At 37.4% G+C, this 21,065-nt stretch overlaps 1 protein-coding gene across 3 annotated transcripts in view; it reads right to left on the bottom strand.

Moving 5' to 3' along the window:
* The window catches only part of ERC1 (ELKS/RAB6-interacting/CAST family member 1), a 290,910-nt gene that overhangs the window by 138,380 nt on the left and 131,465 nt on the right, over positions 1-21,065 (bottom strand). Inside the window, exon 14 of one of the 3 annotated variants that reach the window (XM_057428027.1) lies at positions 14,105-14,116. The exons of the other annotated variants lie outside the window; for them this stretch is intronic. Within the exon in view, the coding sequence (XP_057284010.1) occupies positions 14,105-14,116 (12 nt within the window). The remainder of the gene's footprint in view (positions 1-14,104; positions 14,117-21,065) is intronic. 3 annotated transcript variants of the gene reach the window in all.

Genomic DNA, 21,065 nt, shown 5'->3' on the forward strand with positions numbered 1-21,065 from the left:
CAACTCTCTGCTCCTCGCAGGCCTTTCTAAACCTAAACTGCATGAGAGAGTGCTGCCCAGATGTTCCTTGAGCCCTGGTGCCATGACCACTTCCCTGGGGAGTTTGTTCTGGTGACTGACCATCCTTTAGTGAAGAACTTTTTCCTAATACCCAGCCTGAACTCCCCCTGATGAAGCTTCCATTTCCTTGTGTCCTATTGCTGGTCACCAAAGGAAGGAGATCAGCACCTCCTCCTTGGTGCCCTCCTTGAAGAAGTTGATATAATCGCATAAGACCTCAAAGCACTTTGTAGTCCTAAGAGATGCAGTAAAGTACATTCATTCACTTGTGGAATGAAATGGAGCAGCCATCTGGCAGACAATGACACTAACACCAATTTTGGTCAGAGGGCAAAACACACTGCAATGGGAAAACACTCTGGAAAGAAATGCTGGAAGGCAGGAAACAATGAGCTGAGTTGTCCACACCTTCACTAGCAGTCTTGTTCATTAATGATTAGATGAGTGAGAAAAAAGAAAAGCTTTTACTGAAAAAAAAAATCAACAAGATCAACGCAACAGGATGTTAGTGATCTGAGTTGGGCTGATATAAAACTCACAACTTACTACATTACCCCTGCCATTTCCTTCATCACTTCTTTCTTTTTAAGGTCTGCCCCATCAAATATTTTAGCTGACCATATCCTTAACCTTAACTTGCTCACTTAAAAGATCATAAACACAGTGACATAGATGAATTATTGGGTTTGTCTGGTTGCTGTTGGGGTGTGGGTTTTTTTTGTTTTGGTGGGTTTTTTTTTTTTTTTTTGTAGTTTTGTTACACAAAGAAAACCATTTACATTCTGGGGAGCATAACAGAAGAAAGCCAAGGAGAAACTCTTCCCAAAAATGCTACCTTGTTTTGAGAAAAAGAAAACCCCCTTTTCGGAAAGGTTTTGCTTTAGCTTTTTGTTGTTTAGAACACACTTCACCTTATCAGTGGTTGACAACCAAACCACAGAGGATAATGGCAGCATTTGGAAAGCCTAATTGCTTAACCTCAAAAAAAAGAAAGTGATGAAAGGAAGCTAAATAAGCGATGAAGGGAACAGGACTGACCACATCAGACAGTCCTATCACCACCACTGGCTGGCTGATTGACAGTCAAAGTTGGCAAAGATTAAACAAGTTCCCTATCTTATACATTGAAAAATTAGGACCAGGGGAGCTACTGCTGAAGTTCTACATAGTATGGGTGAATTTTTTTTTTTAGAACAGTAAGCATTAGGTGGGCCTCTTCCTTTGCTTTGTTGGGCTGTACTGAGCAATCCCAGCTTCTTAAGTAGCTTGACACTATTCTTCCACATTATAACAAGGTCAAAGAATGGTGCACTAAATTACTAAGTTAAAGGAACAATAATTTTATTAACCTTTTCAAACAGCTTGGTTTATTACCTCTGTTGCACATTGCATCCAAGCTAGAAGGTGGATATATACATACTTTCAATGAGTTGCTTTTGTTCAGATGCACAGCTGGCAAACTCCAGCACTTAGTTATTTCTGCTTGTGTGCCTCTCCTACGATCTCTCATCATTTTGTTACACTGTTCCTCACTGTTTTGTGCCATTTATATGACAAGGTAACATAGCCAATGAAAATATTAACAGCCCTGAAAACTTAACTGGTATGCTGTATGTGAGTCAAGTTGTCCCACAGTGGCTTTAAGAGATGGGGAGTGTGAACTTCATTTCCTGAAGCTAGGAAACTTTGATTTTTAAAAACAAAGTGTGTGTTCAGATCAGCACTGGAGGGGGCAAGGGACGAAGACTAGAAAGGCTATGGGAAATCAGCCTGCCCCAGATTTTCAGAACAAGAGCCTAACAGTGTCTGAATTAAAGGTGTGGAAGTCAAAGACAAGAAGCAGATCTTGACTCTACACTGGTCATTGTCTTTCTCAGTGTTAGGAATTATGACGATGATATCAGTGCACACTTCATGATGCAGACAGCACATTAGGCCGCACCTCTCACTCTACCTAAAAATCATCACGGTAATGTTCCAGAAACAGATGATGGGAAAATACAGGAAAGGGAAGCACATGGCATTTAAACCTAGAAACTTAATAAAAACGTAACCCAAACTCTCCTATCATTTGAAAACACCTCAGAAGGAAACCCCATCACTGGACCCATTAGCAATACATTGTGCAGATATGCATATCAGAAGTAGTGAGGCGGCACAAGTTATTAACGCTACATGGCATGTTTCATGAGAGGATTTTAGCACGTCCTAACTGGAAACAGCTACCAGCCTACACTACAGATAACTGCACAAATGAACTATCTTTAAATGTAATTTCTTTAGGAGTAATTAAAGGCCTTAAAACTCAGGTCCAAGATTCTCTGAGGTAAAATGTCAACTGTCAAATAGAGTTAGCTCCCACATTTGGCCATACAATGTGTAATTATAGGTTAATACAAATTTTTTTCAAGTTTTTCTCCTCTTGTATTAATCTCTCTGTTTCAGTCTAACAGAAGATCAAGAAATATAATCAAAACTACACACACTAAACCTGGATCCAGGTAACATTTCACAGGTACCTCCCCTGTGAAATGTTATTTCTCAGCAATCAGGAGGGAACTCACATTTATGGAAACAATTTTCCTCATGACAGAGTGAAATGCTGCAGCATCAAGTCAATGAATTTAGAGAAAGCTACATGATAAATACATTAACAGAAAAAACCTAACTAAGGATGAGTAACACATGTCCAAAATGCATGCTCTAAGCACTATTAAACTAATCTAATTCAGGGAAAACACCCATTTTTTCCTACAGTCCCTTGATTGAACAAACCCAGAATCAACTAGGCTACTCTCTAGTTATGAGGCAAGTAGCCCAATTACATACAGTTAATGGTGAAGTCAAGCGCTGCTGTCTTAGTATTCTCAAAAAAAATAAAAAGAAAAAAAATAGGAAGAAAAATGTGCTGGCTAAAATGTAACTGGCTAAAATTGAGGGATTAACAGCAGAGATTAACAGACGTGTCTTCATTTTAGTGCAAGAGCTCCATAACAAATTAAGAGAACCGAAGGTTCACTTCCAGACAGGGCCAGATACAACTTACTAAAACCAAGACACTCTGAAAAACTTCAGGTAAACATCTATAGCATCTCATGTTTCCACTAACCTGTAATTCCTGTTTTGTAGATTTAATCCACTACATCTACCCCTTTACTGTTCAGCTATAAAAACCCTAAGAAAACTAATGTGCAGCTTGCCAACTATTTAAATTCTCAGCATCTCTTTACTAGGAAGCACGTTTTGTAATGAAAATAATGGATACATTACCATAATTTCAGAGTGGATGCAAAATTTGAAATCAGGCTTCAGAGATTAAATATAAAATTATTTATACGTCAAATTCCATAATTATTTTTGAAAGCTGATGGCAATTGAACTAGAAATCTTTAGCCTGAAAACCTTGCAACCACTCGTTTTTATTGAAGCTAAGAGCTTTAAAAAAACACACTCAAGCCAAATTCTGAAATAAATATGTGAGATAATGATATAGGTGTTGCTTTGTTCAGAAAAATATTAATGCTTTAAGGACCTTAATAAAAGCATTCAGTAGCTCAACAAATAAGTTTTATCAACCATTTTCTGTTGTATTTTTTCTTCTGCTTTGTTAATTGAGCAAACAGATGCAAAGCCAAAAATGACAGTTATAAAATGGCTGATTAGGCCTCAGTGTGGATACTTTCTCCCTGCAACACACTGGATTAGTTGAATTTGGCCCTAACAGTGTGGCAAGAAGTCCCAAAGGTGCTGTTCTTTATCCCTTCAACTCCAGTGCACAAGCCAACCACCCTGTGAACAGATCACACACAGCCAGTCACCCTCTGCTCCGGAGACCTGCACCACTTGGCTGAAAAAAGTATTTTCTAAACAGCAATAAAATCTTCCTTATGAATGGAATTTTATTGAGGTTTCAGAGGTTTTTTTTTGTGATCTGAGATCACACATGTCTGTCTTAACTGCAGTCTCACTAGCCAGAAAAGAAAACAAATCATAATACAGCAGTTGTTTTCTTTCGTATGGGTATGAGATCTTTTCATTCCTTCTAGAATAATACCTGATACAATCAATAATTAAAGAAAAATTGAATACAAGTCAGCCATTGAAACAAAATAAAAAAAATGTAAGAAGAAAAAAAAATTAAAAGCAAAGCATTTAAGAACTATGCTAGAGTAGCTTATGTTTATTTTACAGTATACACTGAACAAGCTATCCAGAGAGAAAAGTTCTCTTCCAAAAATGTCCATAAATTTGGGATAACAGTTGAATATTATCCTGTCATTTTGAAATAGCGTATGTTAAAGAATCAAGATATGCCTTATACTTTTAAGCTGACAGCTACTGAAAACAGTCTTCAGCAAAAGGTATTAAACTGAGCATTTGCCAAGGCCAAAAAAAGAAAGCACAGTGAATGTATCAACTCAGTGGAAGAGGATTTCTGATAGAAAAGATGTGAGGGCAGTGATCCTAGCAGGACCATTCTGAAGAAAATGTAAACCAGACCAAAAGCCTGATGATGTTGCTGAAACACCCAAATAAAAAGCTCATCTCCTAAAACCAACATTGTTTTCAAGAAGAACATTTCAAACAGGTTCTGTCTACAGATGTGAATGGAAAAGGTTCTACCCTGTTAGCTATAAAGAAGTTGTAACAAATCTGATTCAAAAGTGGCCATTCCCAGAAACTATACTGGGAAAAGTATGTAAAAGGATAAGGTTGATTGAAGATAATGTTACCACACTCATCAAACCACACCTTGCTACAGCATCTTCATTATCATGAGAATGTGAGATAGGAAGTATACAGCTTTATTTTGGTATCCACAAATGCACACTACAGTGTCTCACAGAATAGCACGTTTGGCATATTTCTTTGGTGTGCTTAGCCAACAGATTTATTAAGAGGTATCTTCTATGAAATACATTCTGTTTCAGTTTCAGAGGCACTGAGGAAATCTTTGGTTCTGATCAGGTTACGTTACAGTACTGCGGGATGGCAGCAATCTAGTTTGGGCAGAATCTGAACTGCAGCTATTATAAGGCTTTCTTTCCTTTTTTTTTTTTTTTTTGCCTCAGCAGATGTTTATTTTGATGAGGATAAACTTAAACTTGATAATGAAAATGGTTCTGAGTTTGGGGATCTTTATAGACACAGAAAAGAAGTAATTTTAAGGAAAATTTAATGCATTCAACAAGAGTGTGATGTACCTGTAGAAGTAAGGTTGGGAAGCTTAACTGAAACAGAAGATGCTATCAGAAGCCTGACAACATAATTCAGGACAAAAATCAGAATAAATTTGGAATAGCATGTACTTACCCCTTCTATTTAACATTAACCAGCACAGCAATACTTTAAAATGATCTTCCAAATGTTCAGCTTTTCATTCATACTACGAGGTTTTTACCCCAGTACAATAATGTTTGAAGCTTTAAGCATACAGAAAAACAAAGCAGCCTCCTTCAACTTCATTTCAGCTGTCATTTGTTCATGTGATCCAAGCATACTCAAAAAGAACATGCATGGAAATAAGCAGTCGAAGGCTACAAACTGTCAAAAACTATGTGACATGCCCCATCTTTTTGAGCAAGGACATCTGCATATTCCATACTAAAATGTGAAATCTGTGCTGAAAGCAAGAGATAAGAGAAAGGGAAGAAGAGACGTTGTAAATTAAGTAGTAAAAACCAGCAGTTAATTGCATCTCACTGATACCCTTCATATAATGCCACTGCATGGTCTCTACAAGAAGTATGCTTAAAACTTTCACTGTAGGGAACTGTACCTTGGAAGATTTGATCATGAAAAATTTCCTTTAAGAAGAAATTACATAAGATGTTGCAGTTATTACATGACCGTTGCTCTCAAATGCACCAGAAAAATCTACTTTATCTCACATTCTGGGTCAGGGGCCACTTTTGCAGTGCCTAATAAAGTTTTTACCAGTAACTTCATTCAATGCTCTCTCCTGATTGTTTCATATAGTAATGATGAAAAAGGAAAAAAAGGCCTCTTTTCAGAGATACAGAGATAGCTGCATGGCTAAGATTCTTTACCCTTATGTATACTTGTAGGGTAAAGTTGCATTATGGCAACTCTCTTTCAGTTCCCAGCATGTGGGACTTCATCAAACGTAGCATGAACAACTCAAGACATTGAAAAAGCACAGGGAAGCTTGCAGACAATCGGTATTGCTGGTGTTCAGAAGGGAAACAACCTGGTCAGTGCTATTACTGCCAGTGGGACTGCTAAAGCTAAAAGCTGGACTGCTGCTGAAAGTGAAGGAAGACAACATATGCTTTCCAGAGCTGCCATCTGGTGAGCTACAGTAAATCCATGACTTAGAGCTAAGTCACAAATTTACATGCTAGAAGGGAGCTGTGCAAAACAGGAAAGTAGGAACTAGCAGGAAAGCAGCCTCTATTTTCTGCACCTGTAGCAATCTTCTATCAAGGCTGGCACTGAGCATGCCCTGTTGGCAGCTGTAATTTCTAGGACCAGATGAGGCTCTTTTTGTTTATCTACAGAGAGTATTTTGCAACTCAAGTTTCCAACTCCTTCTCACTCTTGTTTTTTTTTTTTAAAAAAGGGGACAGATTACTTGTAATGATAAAGTTCATTCCAGAATGCTCAAAAGAAAGGTGCTGGAACTGCATCACTCCAACCCAGCTGTCACCCCAAAACTACCATTATGCTTGATCCCAATTTCTATGAAATCTGTTCAGTATTTTAAATAGATACATAATAAAGTTCCATATAAAGACACTTTAAGTCAAACTGAGTATGTTGGGTCACTAAGGATAAGAGACACTTCACGCCTTAGAGCTAGGAGTTAATTAGCCAATTCTGAAAAGAAAGTGACAAACTGGAAACATTTCCTTCTCCAAGGAAGAAAAAAAAGAAAAAAAAGTTTTAATTAATTTCATCAAGAAGAATGGCCTAGCAGCCAGATAAGAAGGGAATGAAATAAGTTTCTGAGAGCATGATTAAAGCTGTCTGAATTACCTGGGGTGCTTCAAGAAGACTGGCTTGAAAAGCTGACATATTCCAGCATGAAAGGGATCCTCTATTTGCAAATGAAGAACATGTTACACAGAAAGAGGGAATACTTGACTGGAGGTACCTTGTCAGGACAATGAAATGGAAGAGAGCCATAGGAGAGAAAGGAAAAGAGGGGGAAAAAAGAGCTTACCAATTTAATCTTAGTCTAAGAATGTTAACTATGTATTTATCTTGCAATATCTAATAGCTGGCTTTGGATGTTATGGATAAGTAATTTTATTTTCATTCCATAGTAATGTGATTAAGAGTGATTTCAAATTAACTGAGTGATAACAACAGAAGTATGCACTGAATCTATAAACCAAATGACTGCAATATCTATGATTACCTAGAATATTTTTTCATCCAAAAGAAGAGAAATTATTTGCAAAGATGCACAGGCTAGTTAGGAAAGCTGGTTTCACAGGAACTGGGATGACTGCAGGGTGGTGAGGCACTGGAACAGGTTGCCCAAGAAATGGTAAATGCTCCACCCCTGGCAGTGTTCAGTGTAAGGCTGGACAGAGCCTTGGGCAACATGGTGTAGTGTGAGGTGTCCCTGCCCATGGCAGGAGGGCTGCAACTAGATGATCTGAAGCGCCTTTCCAACCCAAAGTATTCATTTTATGATCCTATAAAAAATACTAGCTATTGACCAGTGGTAATAAGAAATGCTCTCAATTGATGAGTGAAGTACTGAAAGGCACATCTGAAACACAAGAGTTCAATGCCCTCATCTAAAGCAGTGAAGTCACCTTGTGCACATGTCAAAAATGGAACTTGATCTTCACAAGTAACACAAGAACTAAAGGTAACATCTCAATTTGGTCACAGACTAAACACAGGAGAAGTAACTTAGACAGCTGGAAGTCTCACAGCAGAAAAATGAAGCTGAGAGTCAACTATGCTCTATTCTATTTGCCCACAAGCTGAGCAAGATAAAGGATGTGACAAAAAGGGATGCGAATAATGGAAAATGGTTCTTTCAAACTGAATGACAAGTGCAGTGGACCGCCCCATCATATTTTTCTTGCTGCTTTCATTTTGTTTTTCAAGATCAATATTATGCAGCAAATTCTTACAAAAAAACAAACAGAATTTGTGGAGTTTGTCCTAGAATACACACTCATTTACCACAGTAACTTAGAATCATGGTTGGAATCATGGAATTTTGGTTGGAGGGATCAATGAAGGTCACCTGCTCCAACCCCTGCTCAAAACAATGCCAAATTAGAGCAGGTTGCTCATAGCTTTGTTCAGACAAGTTTTGAATATCTTCATGAAGACTCCTCAGCCTCTCTGAGCATCTTTTTCAGTATCTGACTCCATCACTGTGAACTTTTTTGCTGATTACTTCACTGGAACTTTGACTGGAACATGTTGCAACTTGTGTCTGTTGCCTCTCAACCTTTTTCCTGAACACATCTAAGAAGAGTTGCTCTGTCTTCTATGTTCCTATTAGACAGCTGAGGGACCACAGTATGATCTCCCATGAGGCTCCTCTTCCTGGTCCTGAACATAATCAGTTCTCTCTGCCCCTCCTTCCCTGTTATGTTCTGTAGCACCTAGTCATCTTGCTTGCCTGCCTGCCTGACTCACCCCACTATCTCAAAGTTTCTTGTATCTGGAAGCCCCAAACTAGACAAAGTATTTCAGAAGCCGCCTCAAAAATGTCACACAGAAGGTAAAACCAACTTTTCTTGCCCTACCACCTGTACTTCTACTAATGCAGCCCAATATTGATTTGGCTTTCTTCAGAGTAGCATGACACCGTTGACTCAAATTCAGCTTGTCCTCAGCTACTCTTTGGTCCTTCTCCATGAACCACCCTTCTAACCAGTTGACTCTCAGCCAGTATAGATGAGGAGGATATTCAACCCCAAGTGCAGAGCTTTGTGCTTGCCTTTACAGAATTTCATGAGGTTTCTGCCAGTTCATTTTTCCAGCCCGTCAAGGTCACCCTAAATAGGAGCCCTGTCCTCCAGTATATACTCCCCGTAACTAGTCACGTCAATTTGCTATCATCCATTAAAATGCTGAAGGTGTATAGTGTCTCATCATCCACATCATTAAGAAGACATTAAACAGTTCTAATTACCCTCTGAGCCAGTCATCTCATCACTGAAGGCAATCTTGTTGGTCAGGCATGATTTGCCCTTGTACATCCATGCTGGCTGTTCTCCATCACTTTCTTGTCCTTCAGGTGCTTGAAGATGGCTTTCAGTCTACTCCAAAAACTTTCCAGCACATGAAGTTATACTGACTGGCCTACAATTCCCTGGATCCTCCTTCTCATCCTCCTTGATAAGTGGGATATTTGCCAGTCATGAGGAGCTTCCCCTGACAGCCACAAGATTTTGAAGATGATAGAGTCCTCACTATGGTATCAGCTGGCTCCCTCAGCAACCCTGTATGTATCTGATCTGATTCCATCAACCTGCATATTTCTTGCAGTGGTCTTCAAGTTCGTCTTCTACTTCTGTGGGTAATCCTTCACTCCCGCAGACTCTGCCTCTATGCTCAGGGATCTGAAAGGGGTCCCTACCAGTAAAAAAGGAGGAAAAGAAGCTACTGAACTCTCCATCCTCTTCAGTAACGTTTTAAAAAGGTCTCCTGCCTAACAGTTCTCTGTAACTATCATATTGCCACGTCTAGGGTCTGTTAAAGCTTCTGGGAGTCAGCTAAGGAAACGTGTGCACCAAGACTATTTTACCATAGACACATAAAATTCACTCTGCCCATAGAAAGTGAAAATCTAGTCAAAAGAGAAAAAAATCTAACAATTTGGGGGGTATAAATTTTTGCACAGAAGTTAGACATTAGAGATGAAAAATAACTTTCAGATTTCATTCCTTAGAGTAAATGTGATGTGACACATATGGGTTAGCCAAAATGTTTAATGTTGCATGAAGTTTGAATGATAATTTCAGTTAATCTGATGATGATGGCATGCTAGGTAATTTGTTAAATTTGGGATATATGAATGTAAAGACATGTTCTAACATGTCTTCCAAAAATAATGTTGTATTTTGATGTTTCAAATAGTATGGTTGCATCTGAAAAAAAGCAAATTGTGAAGAATTCCTCTCATCTCTTAGAGCATTTGACTTGGAGCTCTTCAAAATTCACAGCACACTGTTGACATACAAACATTCTCCCTAGTGCCATATCCAATCACATCTTTCTAATGCTACCTCAGTTCAAATTCCCACAGGAAAGCAACACACTTCGTGAATACACGTACTGAAAACAGCAATAACATAAAAACGGCTCCTCAGTGTTTCATATAATTAATTTCAGCAGTAATAAGAAAGAAATCAATTCATGCGAGTGAGAATTCTGAGGTGATGTACAGCTGTGAATAATTTTGCTTTGTTAAGATGCAGTGAAATAAGACAAGAAAAGAGGACCTTTGACAGAAAAGATACAGATTCCGCTTCAAAGGCAAAAAGCTCTGGTAATCACTATACCTAATTTGAAAGACTGTGCCATTTTTGCTCTAAGTAGAATTAAGGAAACATACTACATAGAAAACAATTATTAGAGGTCGTTATTTTTCAGAGATGACCAAGAAAATTTAAATGGAAACTTCTTTGAACGCACTGTATCTGGCTCTGCTGAGCTAAAACTAAACATTGCTGACTCAACATGCTTGAAATTTTTATCATTTCCATATGTGATTAATGACCAGCATAGTGGCAGAATGAAGACCTGAGTCTTCTGAGGGTATGAACTAAAGAGTCAGACACACTTCCAGTGAAATTTCTCCCGACTGCCCAGGCACTTTCTTAGTGTTCACATACACAGCTTCCTAGAGGTATAGTACAAAGGTATTTCCATCACACACTCACAGGTACCACAGGCTGTATATGCCTGTAACTAAGTACTCTGCCTTTATTTTTTTTACCAATTACTGAATAGTATCCTGAGTTCTCTGCATTTGCTTAACTTTCTATGCACTATTATCTGTTATTTTCCTTCTGTTATAGAATGATTGTATGTTTTAAATACTTCTTTGGTGATTAAACATGTTCTGTTTAACATAAATTTAGGACCTTGGAAAAAGGACTGAAATAATCCCCTCAGACGTAGGATTTTGTTTTTACTTTGACTTTATAAGGCTACACTTGAGTTGCTATACTGACATTTAATTTTACATGGACACTCATAACAGACTTTTATCTGGATTCATGCCACCAGCCTGCACTCATCTAATCACCAAGCCACTTTGCTATGTGGAAATAAGGTTCATAGTATTTTTTTATTACTTCCTATTGCATCAAATTCTCTTCAGTATAGCAAAAACCCCAACAAACTTCTTTCTCTTAAGATATGGATTACTTGCTTCAAAAGATGACAGACAGTACAATTAAACATGTAATATAAACTATTTGAAAACCTGACAGTAGAAAGCTGGACATTAAAAGACAAGCCTCCTGATCTACTGCTCCAGCTATTATTCCATTCCAGTGCTATACTACAAAGATAAATTGTTGATAAATAGCACGTTCAATGTTATTCGGCAGACAAAAAAAAAAGATGTAGTTGCTGGTTACCCAATCTGAAGCTAGAAATCTTGCTTTTGCTTTATTAATATAGCTCATTCTTTCCTTGAAAAATATGTTATTGCTCAATATAGCACCTGATTTTGTCGGTTTTGTTATCTTTTTCTACCTCCTCTTTTGCAACATGTATACATAAGAACCGCTTAAAAGCACCATAGCATATGACTTAATGGTATTTTTCTTTTTTTTTTTTTTTATTGCTGCAGGTAATGACACCAGACTTGTATTATTTGGCTTATTACTCTTGAACTCAGCATTGGAAAGTTCTTTGTGTAAAGCTGTCATCAACACAGATGCTTAGCCAAAAACTCCTTAAGGAAAACTGCTTTAATCCCCATGCCTTCCAAGATTATTTTATTTACTATGAATCTGTATGACATCCACTTTAGGCCCTTAGACTTCTGAGCAGTAGCAGCAATATGGATTAGACTACAATGTTCATATCCACTGAGTTTATCAATGTGAGAGAGAGAATGAAAACTTAATAGCTCAGAAAATTCAGAGGGTTTACACTGACTACAGTGAGCAAAGCTATTCTTAATGAGAACAGATAAAATTCAGAGTATTTTTTCGTGTTTCTAGAAGACAGACATACCTAACACATATTTTCACATATTAAGTTCTTTTCCAGGAAAATAAATTTGCTTCGATGTCTGAAAAAAATAACTGCTTGACACCATTAAGAGAAAAAATAAAGTCATGACTCCCACAGTAGCTTCCAACATAGAGTGTAACTTTACAGAATGGCTGTTTCTTCGTATGTTGAAGTTAACAGCAATTAGGCAAACACTGAAAGGCATAGGAAAGGAAACAAGTGCTACCACAAGCTCTGTTAATTTTCCTACTTGTCCTTAAGAGAAACTTTTAATTGTGTTTCTGTCCAGCAGGGATTTTGCAGTTCCAAGAGCAGTCATTTCACCTATTATTCCCTGACACTCTAGATTGATTTTAACAAATATATGAAGAACTCAGCAACTAGACATCATAGCAATCAATTTTAAAAAATAGGAAAAAATAAAACGAAAAACCCCAAACCATAAAACCATTAGGACACTGTGAGGACAGAACGAACAATCTCTTATCAGAAAACTCTTCAAAGATCCTAACACTTGGCCAGCTCAAACTGCAGTCACACATTTTCTAGCCACATTTTACAATAAATTCTAAATAAAAGAAGTAAGAGTTATGGTTACATTGTTTGGAAAAGAGAAATCATGTCAGGTCTCAAAGAAAACACACCCAAAACACACCTTAAATCCAGTTCTCCCTCTTGTTCACCACAAATTCCAGTATAGGTGCAGGTATTGATAAAGACCTATAGCCATATGGATTGAAGCAGAAATATCTTTGACAGGTGGACTCCATTACATTTAGCACTACATCAGCCAGACAAAGCACATCCAACTCCACTCACAGTGGCAGCTGGTAAATACCCAACAGAAGTTCTGCTCATGCAAGAAAAGACACTGCGTGTATTTCAGATAATGCTCACAGAGCAAAAAAGCTTCCTGGCAGTTCTTTTCTTCGGGACCTGAAGAAAAAGGGTCATTCAAGGACAGCCCTCCTCTCCCCAACAATTACAAGTATGCCAGTATGACACACTGAATATGGAAGGTATTGATGGACAAAAACATGATTAACTTTCAATCTTTTTCCAGTTTGTGGGAGGAAGGAAAATATGCAGCCAAGGCCACAAATGTGATGTCTGCGCCAAACCAAGGTCAGAACACCAACACAATCTGAAGGCGTCAGCAGCACTGCAGCATCATGGGATTCCACTCACCACCACATTTCTCAGTGTTAATCAGGAATAGAAAAGTTGGATGCTGGTCAATAATTCAGAAATTCAGTCAAGCACTCTGTGCCTTCAACAAATGTATCCTTTTGCTAATTTACTTATCTTTAACCCTCAGCTCTTCATTCTTTCTGACAGCACAACACATTCAAACCACACCAAAACTGGTTTTGCAACATCACCACAAGGTTTCAGATACAGATGCAACGATAAAAATCCAAATGTTAAAGTATATGTGACTAGTATTTTAAAGGAACTAGTTTTGCACTCAGTAGCATGCATCAGAGAATATGGCTAACATTCCATCTTTTTTCTTCTTGAAATAACTGATAAAACCAGTAATATTTAAACTGTCTAGCTTCCAGGTCCTCTATTTTTTTCCATTGAAAGGCTTCACTGGTAAGTCCCCGTTCTTCCCAGTGTACTACAACACTGATTTACAGTGGTTTGATATAAATTCTTCCCTTCAAGTACAAGTTCCTTCTAAACATGCACCCTATCCAACCCATCCTCCTACACAGACTTAACCAAATCCCTGATCTCTCATTTTGTAGATCATGTAGTTTGATGTGCAATCTTCTGTGAGATCACAATTTTAGCTGAATAGACAACAGTCTCATAAACACCCTTATTAAAAGTGAATACTGACCTTGAGGTGAGGCTGAAGGAAGCAGCAAATCCAGGAAGGAGGTGCGAAAGAAAAAGAGTTAGAGTTTGTGAAAACAGTGTCCAGAGATAAGGCAGTTCAAGAATACAGGACAAAACAGGCAGATCTAAATCAGGTAATGACATACAAACACACAATCTTTCACAAACACAAAGCTGCACGTTTTATAGACATCAATTTAACAACAACAACAAAACAAACAAACAAACAAAAACAAAAAAAAAGAAGAAAAAGGAAAAAAGGATCTTTACATTAGATTACACCATTTCACTTAGAGGCAACTTTCTGTAGAGAAAATATTCTCTAGTACGTAAGAGTTCTTGGAAAAGGGAAATATGCCAACTGTAGAAAACTCTGGATTTACACCACATCACTAGAAGTATCTTTCTTCCAGAATTCTAAATAACATTTTGAAAATGTGGCATTTCTCTCTCTGAGATGAACCCTAATGTGTTCCTTTATGTCATCTTCTATGGCCTTATTTTATCCCCATGAGCAAAACACATTATTTTTCACTTTTTCTGCAGATGACCTAGACTTGTCAAAAGGGAATACATACAAGGGGGAAAAACTCCAACCATGGAGTAAAGCCTTCAAGACATGAAGGCTTGTCAAAGCTAAAAGTTCACCTTTCTTAATTTTGACATTGAAGTCACCCTTCCAAAGACAAACAAAAAAATAGCATCTGCCTCTTCTTCCTGCAGTGTTGCTGTTTTAATTCTCCCATATAAGGTGCAATCTAAAAACAATAATGACCATAGAGACATATTTTTAACAGTTCTCTCCAACATTGTTCAACAGCAGGATTGACCAAGACAAAATGCTGGAGTCCCCTGTACAACGTAAGGCCCTATAGGTTCATTATTGCTTTTTTTTTTTCAAATATCTCCAATATTTTTTGATAGGCGTCTGCTGTCAATTTCACTGATAACAGCAAGGTAAGTCAACAAGGAGCCGTCAGTACAGATATTTCACCTTTTTCAATTGGTAGAAGAGAGGAAAAGTTAATGTCTTTCTATTCAAAGTAGCAATTTGGCTTCTACAACATATGTGGCACTTCTCCCATGGCAAAATTTCACTCTAAGAAGGCAGGATATGGCCTGGAGAAAAATATTTCTATAGAACAGGCTAATTGGTATTATGTTTGGTATATGAAACCAGGCAAATGAAATTTGAAGTCCTTATTTCTGGCATATATTTTACAAACAACAATGCAGAACACTGAATTTGTACAAGCAGCAGTTTCAGAGTGAGGTACAGCAGAGCAGTGTCATGTTGGTCTGTAACAGACAAACTGATGTAAAGATACTTTTCTTTCCCTTTTAAAATAGCATTCTTCAAACCAAGTTCTTCAAGGACAGCTGTTGTAAAGGTTGTGTTATTGGGGATTTTTGTAAAGATGAGACTTGCAAAATGCCAAATACCACATCTCATTGTTTGATCTTGAAGTGAGTTATAATGTTACAAAAGCCTGAGTTAATTCATGTAGAGAAGTGTGTAACTAACAATTCTGACTGAAATCCAAGAGTAGATTCTCTAAGCTGAGCTGCAGAGCTACAACTGGTCAAACAGATTTAATAAAAGGAAAGAAAAAAAGTGAAAATAAAACACTTGATTAAACATGGGAATAATAAGGCATGGGGGGAAAAGCCTGGCTTTTTTCTGACTGCTACTGAATCTACGTTATGAAAGTTTAAGACCTCTCATTTTGCGTTTCAGTGATCCTTTGTAGTTCTTGGTTCTATTGCAATGATGTTGTTATGTTTTTTCTTCAATTTAACAGTGAAAAAAAATAGAGGCTAGAATTCAGAACAGCCCTGTAGGATCTGAATGAACCATACTGTTCTTTCAACTGCTATTAAGGGTAGCATCTTTTGCTGGCACAAGATGAAAGAAGGCAGAACAGTACCTGAAACGCTATGCTGAGGTCACATGCAATTTTCTGTATGCTACCGAAGTATTATTTACCCAGCTGCACAGGATTTAAATGGAGAATAATTATTGCTACATCTTCATTTTGGTTTTGAATAAATTCTTTCTTCCAAAGAAAGATACTTTTTGTGTAATTGCTAGCCCCCTTTTCAGTGTTTGCTTTTTGTTCTGTGTGTTTTTTGCTTTGTTGTTTTTTTTTACAGGGATTGAAAATATTTTTAAAAATGTGGATTTTCAGAATAATCATTATATTTATCCAAACAAAAATGAGGAATTTTTGAAAGCACATTAAAATTGGAAAAAATCTGGAACTGTGCTGTCACTCAAACTAAAAATGAGGCTGGAAATTACCAGCTATTAGGAAATCAGTGGAGTTTTGCTGCAGACTGGAGGTGAAGCCTCAGTGCATGGGACTACATCAGTGAAATTGAGCAGAGGAGCATAGCAAGCATCTGCCCCAGGAAGCAGCCCCAAGCAAGCAGGATCAGATACATACCGAGACATGCCCATTACAGAGCAAAATAATAATCTTTAGTTTGCATTATTTCCCTTCGAGCAAGAGCACACACTTGCAGCATTCCTTACAAGATCCAGCAGCAGCGTTTCTGCCCAGCCCCATTAACTGTGTACTCTGATGCAACAGTCACACAGGGAGACAAGACAATTGTAACACCAAACAGCAGTCTCAGAGAAACCCATCTTCTTTCAAAATGCCATCGCATTCATTTTAAAGATACAGCTGGCCTAAATCTGATCGCTGGGTGCAGAGCAAAAAAATCAGTGAGATGTAAAAACTTTAGTAATTTAATTATGAAATATATATCTATTTAAAAAGTTGTTGATTAGTCCAGCTATAATTTTTTCCACATGCTTGTATATTATTGGGAGTGGAATGAGTCTGCTACATTAGTCTCAGATGTACTTAGAAAGAAATTTATGTAATCATTTATATTTAGTCAACCTTTGAATTCCACTAGTTTGACAGTGAGTGACTGTGTATATTTATTACTTTGCCATTCCTTCCAAGCAGTCTGACAGGGAATAGAATGCACTTGATCTTCCTTGAGTCAGTCAAAGCAGGAAGGCATATTATGTTTACCACTTTTGATACCTTTTCTTGGTAAAAAGAATCATGGCTTGTCTTTTCCTCTCTTTTTAGCTGATATTTAGAGGAGTGTTTAATAGGGAAGAGACGGAGAGATAGAGAAGGTCTGCGCGTGCATCCATGTGCATATGCATACATGAACCTAAGAGCACAGTCATGATCACAATGGCCATGGAGCCCTAATGTTGCTATTTTCACTGTCTTACTGACGATTACTGGATTTTCCTTTTGTTCTTACTGTACTCCAGAGCAATGTAAGAATCTGACAGTTTTATTTTTACTGTATCAGTTGTATAAAAAGTTTTGGGTTTTTTTTTTCCTCCTTACCTACTAGTTTGCGAGTCAAATCAAAGATGTTGACTGAAACAAAGCTAGAAAACAACTTTTGAAGAGATGTAGTCGAAACAGGTAACAATGAAACCCTAATGTGCAAACTAGGCTCATTATTTGCATGATGTTATTTCTTATCTGGTTTTATAATTATTTTAATTATATCATAGCTGTTATACTACTGACTTAGCAGTTACATTAGGAGATGTTTACTAAATAATTGCTACAATTCAAGCAGAGTATAAATCATCAAATGACAACTCCGATATTCATTACAGATAATTGACTTAAGCATGAGAGGGAATGCTAGACAACCACCTTGATTTAATGATTAAAAAAACCCAAGGCTTGAATGCTACAGGAAATTTGGCAGGAAAAGGAGCTTTCAAAAAAGTTCACCATCAGAACTTCTAATTACTTGTAAGTATTTCCGTAGTACAGTGTCCTTCTTGGAGGATCCAAGATCAGATCCTTAGCCTTGGTTTAGCAGACAAACAAAGCTTTCAGTCCATTGCTGAATTTAACAAAGGAGAAAGTCTTTACTCAGTTCCATAGAGATGAATCACTCTAATAGTGTTAGTCCTGTCTGCTTGAATATGGAAATAATACTAGGGCAACACCAGGCAAGCTCATTCAGCCAATGAGCTTCACCAGGTGAAGGGCTGGAGTAATTGTGGTTTTTGACCTTGTTTTTTAGACCAGCTGTTTCTTCAATATCAAAGTTTTTCCCAAAACACAGGAAAACGGAGAGAATGGAAAATAAATAAAGAACAAACGGAAAAAGGATATCCCATTATATAAAAAAGGTGAGGATGGATTGAGGAGTCATGGTAAAATCACTATGATGGCTTTTTTATCTGGTGCTCTCAGCAGATGGATTTGCAATTACTGGCAGTCTCTCTGTCTCTTTTTTCTTAGATGTAGGTTTCAAATGCAATTAGTAAATTTGAGTATTGATCTTAAGGCACTTCAACAAAGGTTGACTTTCAGAGGGCAGACACCTGCCTTCTGAAAATCTGCATATTTCCCGGTGTCTGAAGTTAAATACCTTTAGGTAAACGTATTAGCATCTCATATTCTTATCTGTTTAAAGTAGTTATGTTGATACAAAATGTATTGTTTTTTCCCCTGTGAAACTTAATGTGGGACTTTGGGTGTAATGTTCATTCTGTATGAAGATAAAGCAAGAGTGAAAAGAAAGAAATGACTTATTCATTTCCCAGCTTAGAAATGATGAAAATCTTAGTATTCAATAGATCTGTGTGCTCAGAAGTGGAGCTGGGCTAACCACGGGCCTCAACTTCTTTCCACTGGAAAACCTTGTTCTCAGTTGTTTGCCAAATATTAACAAACTGTGCTGAATTTTTCCATGACAGGTGTCAGCCACACCCAGGATTTTTTCAGGACAGTTTCAGCTACATCCCTCAAACACCAAAGGCAACACTCTTGTGGAAAAAAAATTGTTCATATAGTTAAACACTATATCACTTTATTGTGATGCATAGACTCAAGTGGTTAATTAAAACTACATGGCAATTTTCAGTTTTCAGTGATAAATCTTAGAATCTTAATATTCACTTAAGCTATGGATTTTTGAGGGAAGTGGATGAGAACAACCAACTCTGCCTTATAATATCATGCAACCAAGAGATAAATATATTCAATTTGCTTTTATGAATTTTTGATATCAAAATGGATTCAAGTACTTCAAAGTAATATTTATTTATTTCAGTTTTTCCTATGCCTGAATCTGAGTGCAATTTATTTTTGGAGGACTCTAATGAGTTACAATAATACAGAACTATAGTCATACCATCTCTCAAGGTTAACTTTAATGGTGATGAAATTATGACTTCATGAACAGCTTTTGTTCTTTAATTTGACAACATCCCTTTTACTTTAAATTACTTTCATGCCCTTATGTGGTTCACGTTTAAAAATTCTCTAAAAAATATATGTCAAATTCACAGAAACAACCAACTTGAAAACCAAAGACAACTACTGTAAGACATGAGTAGTAGTTTGAAAATACGTATTTCAACTTCAAATTGTTGACTTAAGCTTAGTGCATAATTTATTAGTATAGTTTCCTTTTCACTATTCTAGGAAACCATAAAGTTGATGGAACGCGCAGTTAATTTCTCTCTCCATCTATCCTCCACAGACTGCTACACAAACATATTACCGTCTTAAAGACATACTGAGTAAGATACTTGTACTGTCCACATTTGTCAGCACTCCTTTGAGATCACCCTATGTTTTTTAACGTTTCATTTTTATTTACTATTGAGAAGAAACATTTAATGTGAGGAGTATACCTTTTGGCTGCTACACATCAAAGTTTGAAGGTTGCTTTTTGAATGGGGCAACCATAAATTCCTTTTAGAAAAAAATCCCCCAAATCTCTTTCTTAAAATAGCCATCATTTCCAGCTGTTCTTAATGAGACTTCTGGTATTCCAAAGCTAACTACTGTCTTCATTTGCTACCAAAGCAAAGCTAAGGTTCCTTCAACAAAAAAATGGTAGTGTCCTATGTCTTTACAAGGACTACCTATCATGCATAGCAAGCATGCCAAATTAATACCAACTTTAGGTCTGTAACTGGAACCAGGACTTCCATATGTATTTAGTCAGTGCTTACTTCTGAAGCAACATATACATATATATATTTACTTCCACCACTCAAGAACCAAGTCAGTTCTTTTTTGCAGAATACATTCACAAATACCTCTGTGTGTATGCTACCCATCTGAAGGTTGTGATGGTCACATCCCTGATTATTAGCAGTATTTTTGTTTCATTAACCTTCCTTTTTTTTTAATTCCCTTTTTCTTATTACAGGATAATAATCACAATAAACCTCAAGAATAAGTCAATACTGACCTCTATCAATGAGACATTTTAGAACAGTTGAGTTTTAGGTGGTTCAGGCAGAACTGATAGCAGAGGTTAGAACTAAAGGTGAATCACAGCAAGAGAATTAGAATAAAAAGCAACAGCTTCTGTTGACTTTAAATCAGGGAGAATAGCAGCAAACTTCCTCTGGATTGTGGTTATAACCACTGTGACATGAGCTGAACGCAGAGACTGTTAGAGCTTGTACTTGACATAACCAGTTCCTGTTTGACCTAAGAAAAAAAGCATAATTGCAGCAGACCCAAACAGCAGCAGCAGCAGCAGCCGGGCAGCCAGCAGTGACATTCCACCCCATAGGAAACAGAAGCCTTAGAGAGCACTCACTTTCCCAGGAAGTCCCACACAAACCCCCCTACGTGTTGTGGTGCAGGGACCGACACCTGGTAGGGAGGGTGCAATTTGCGGGAGGTGTGCTTTCTGAGAAAAGGCATAGTAAAAAAAAAAACCCACACGTACAAAACAAGCCAACTCATGGAACCAGGACATGACATTGAAAATAGAGAGAAAAATTTAGCAAGGAAACAAAACACAAAATGAAAAGTTACAGAGAGACAGGAGGTTATGGAATGACAATACAAAAAGCAAACAGTTAGTTATAAAGGAAGTGAATAACCAGACACCTACAAAACCCTCTATACCACCACAATCTGGGGACAGAA

Source organism: Pezoporus wallicus, unplaced genomic scaffold (assembly GCF_028554395.1).
Source record: "Pezoporus wallicus isolate ANWC-B61680 ecotype Strahan unplaced genomic scaffold, APGP_CSIRO_Pwel_v1 contig_2908, whole genome shotgun sequence".
Taxonomy (NCBI): Eukaryota; Metazoa; Chordata; class Aves; order Psittaciformes; family Psittacidae; genus Pezoporus; species Pezoporus wallicus.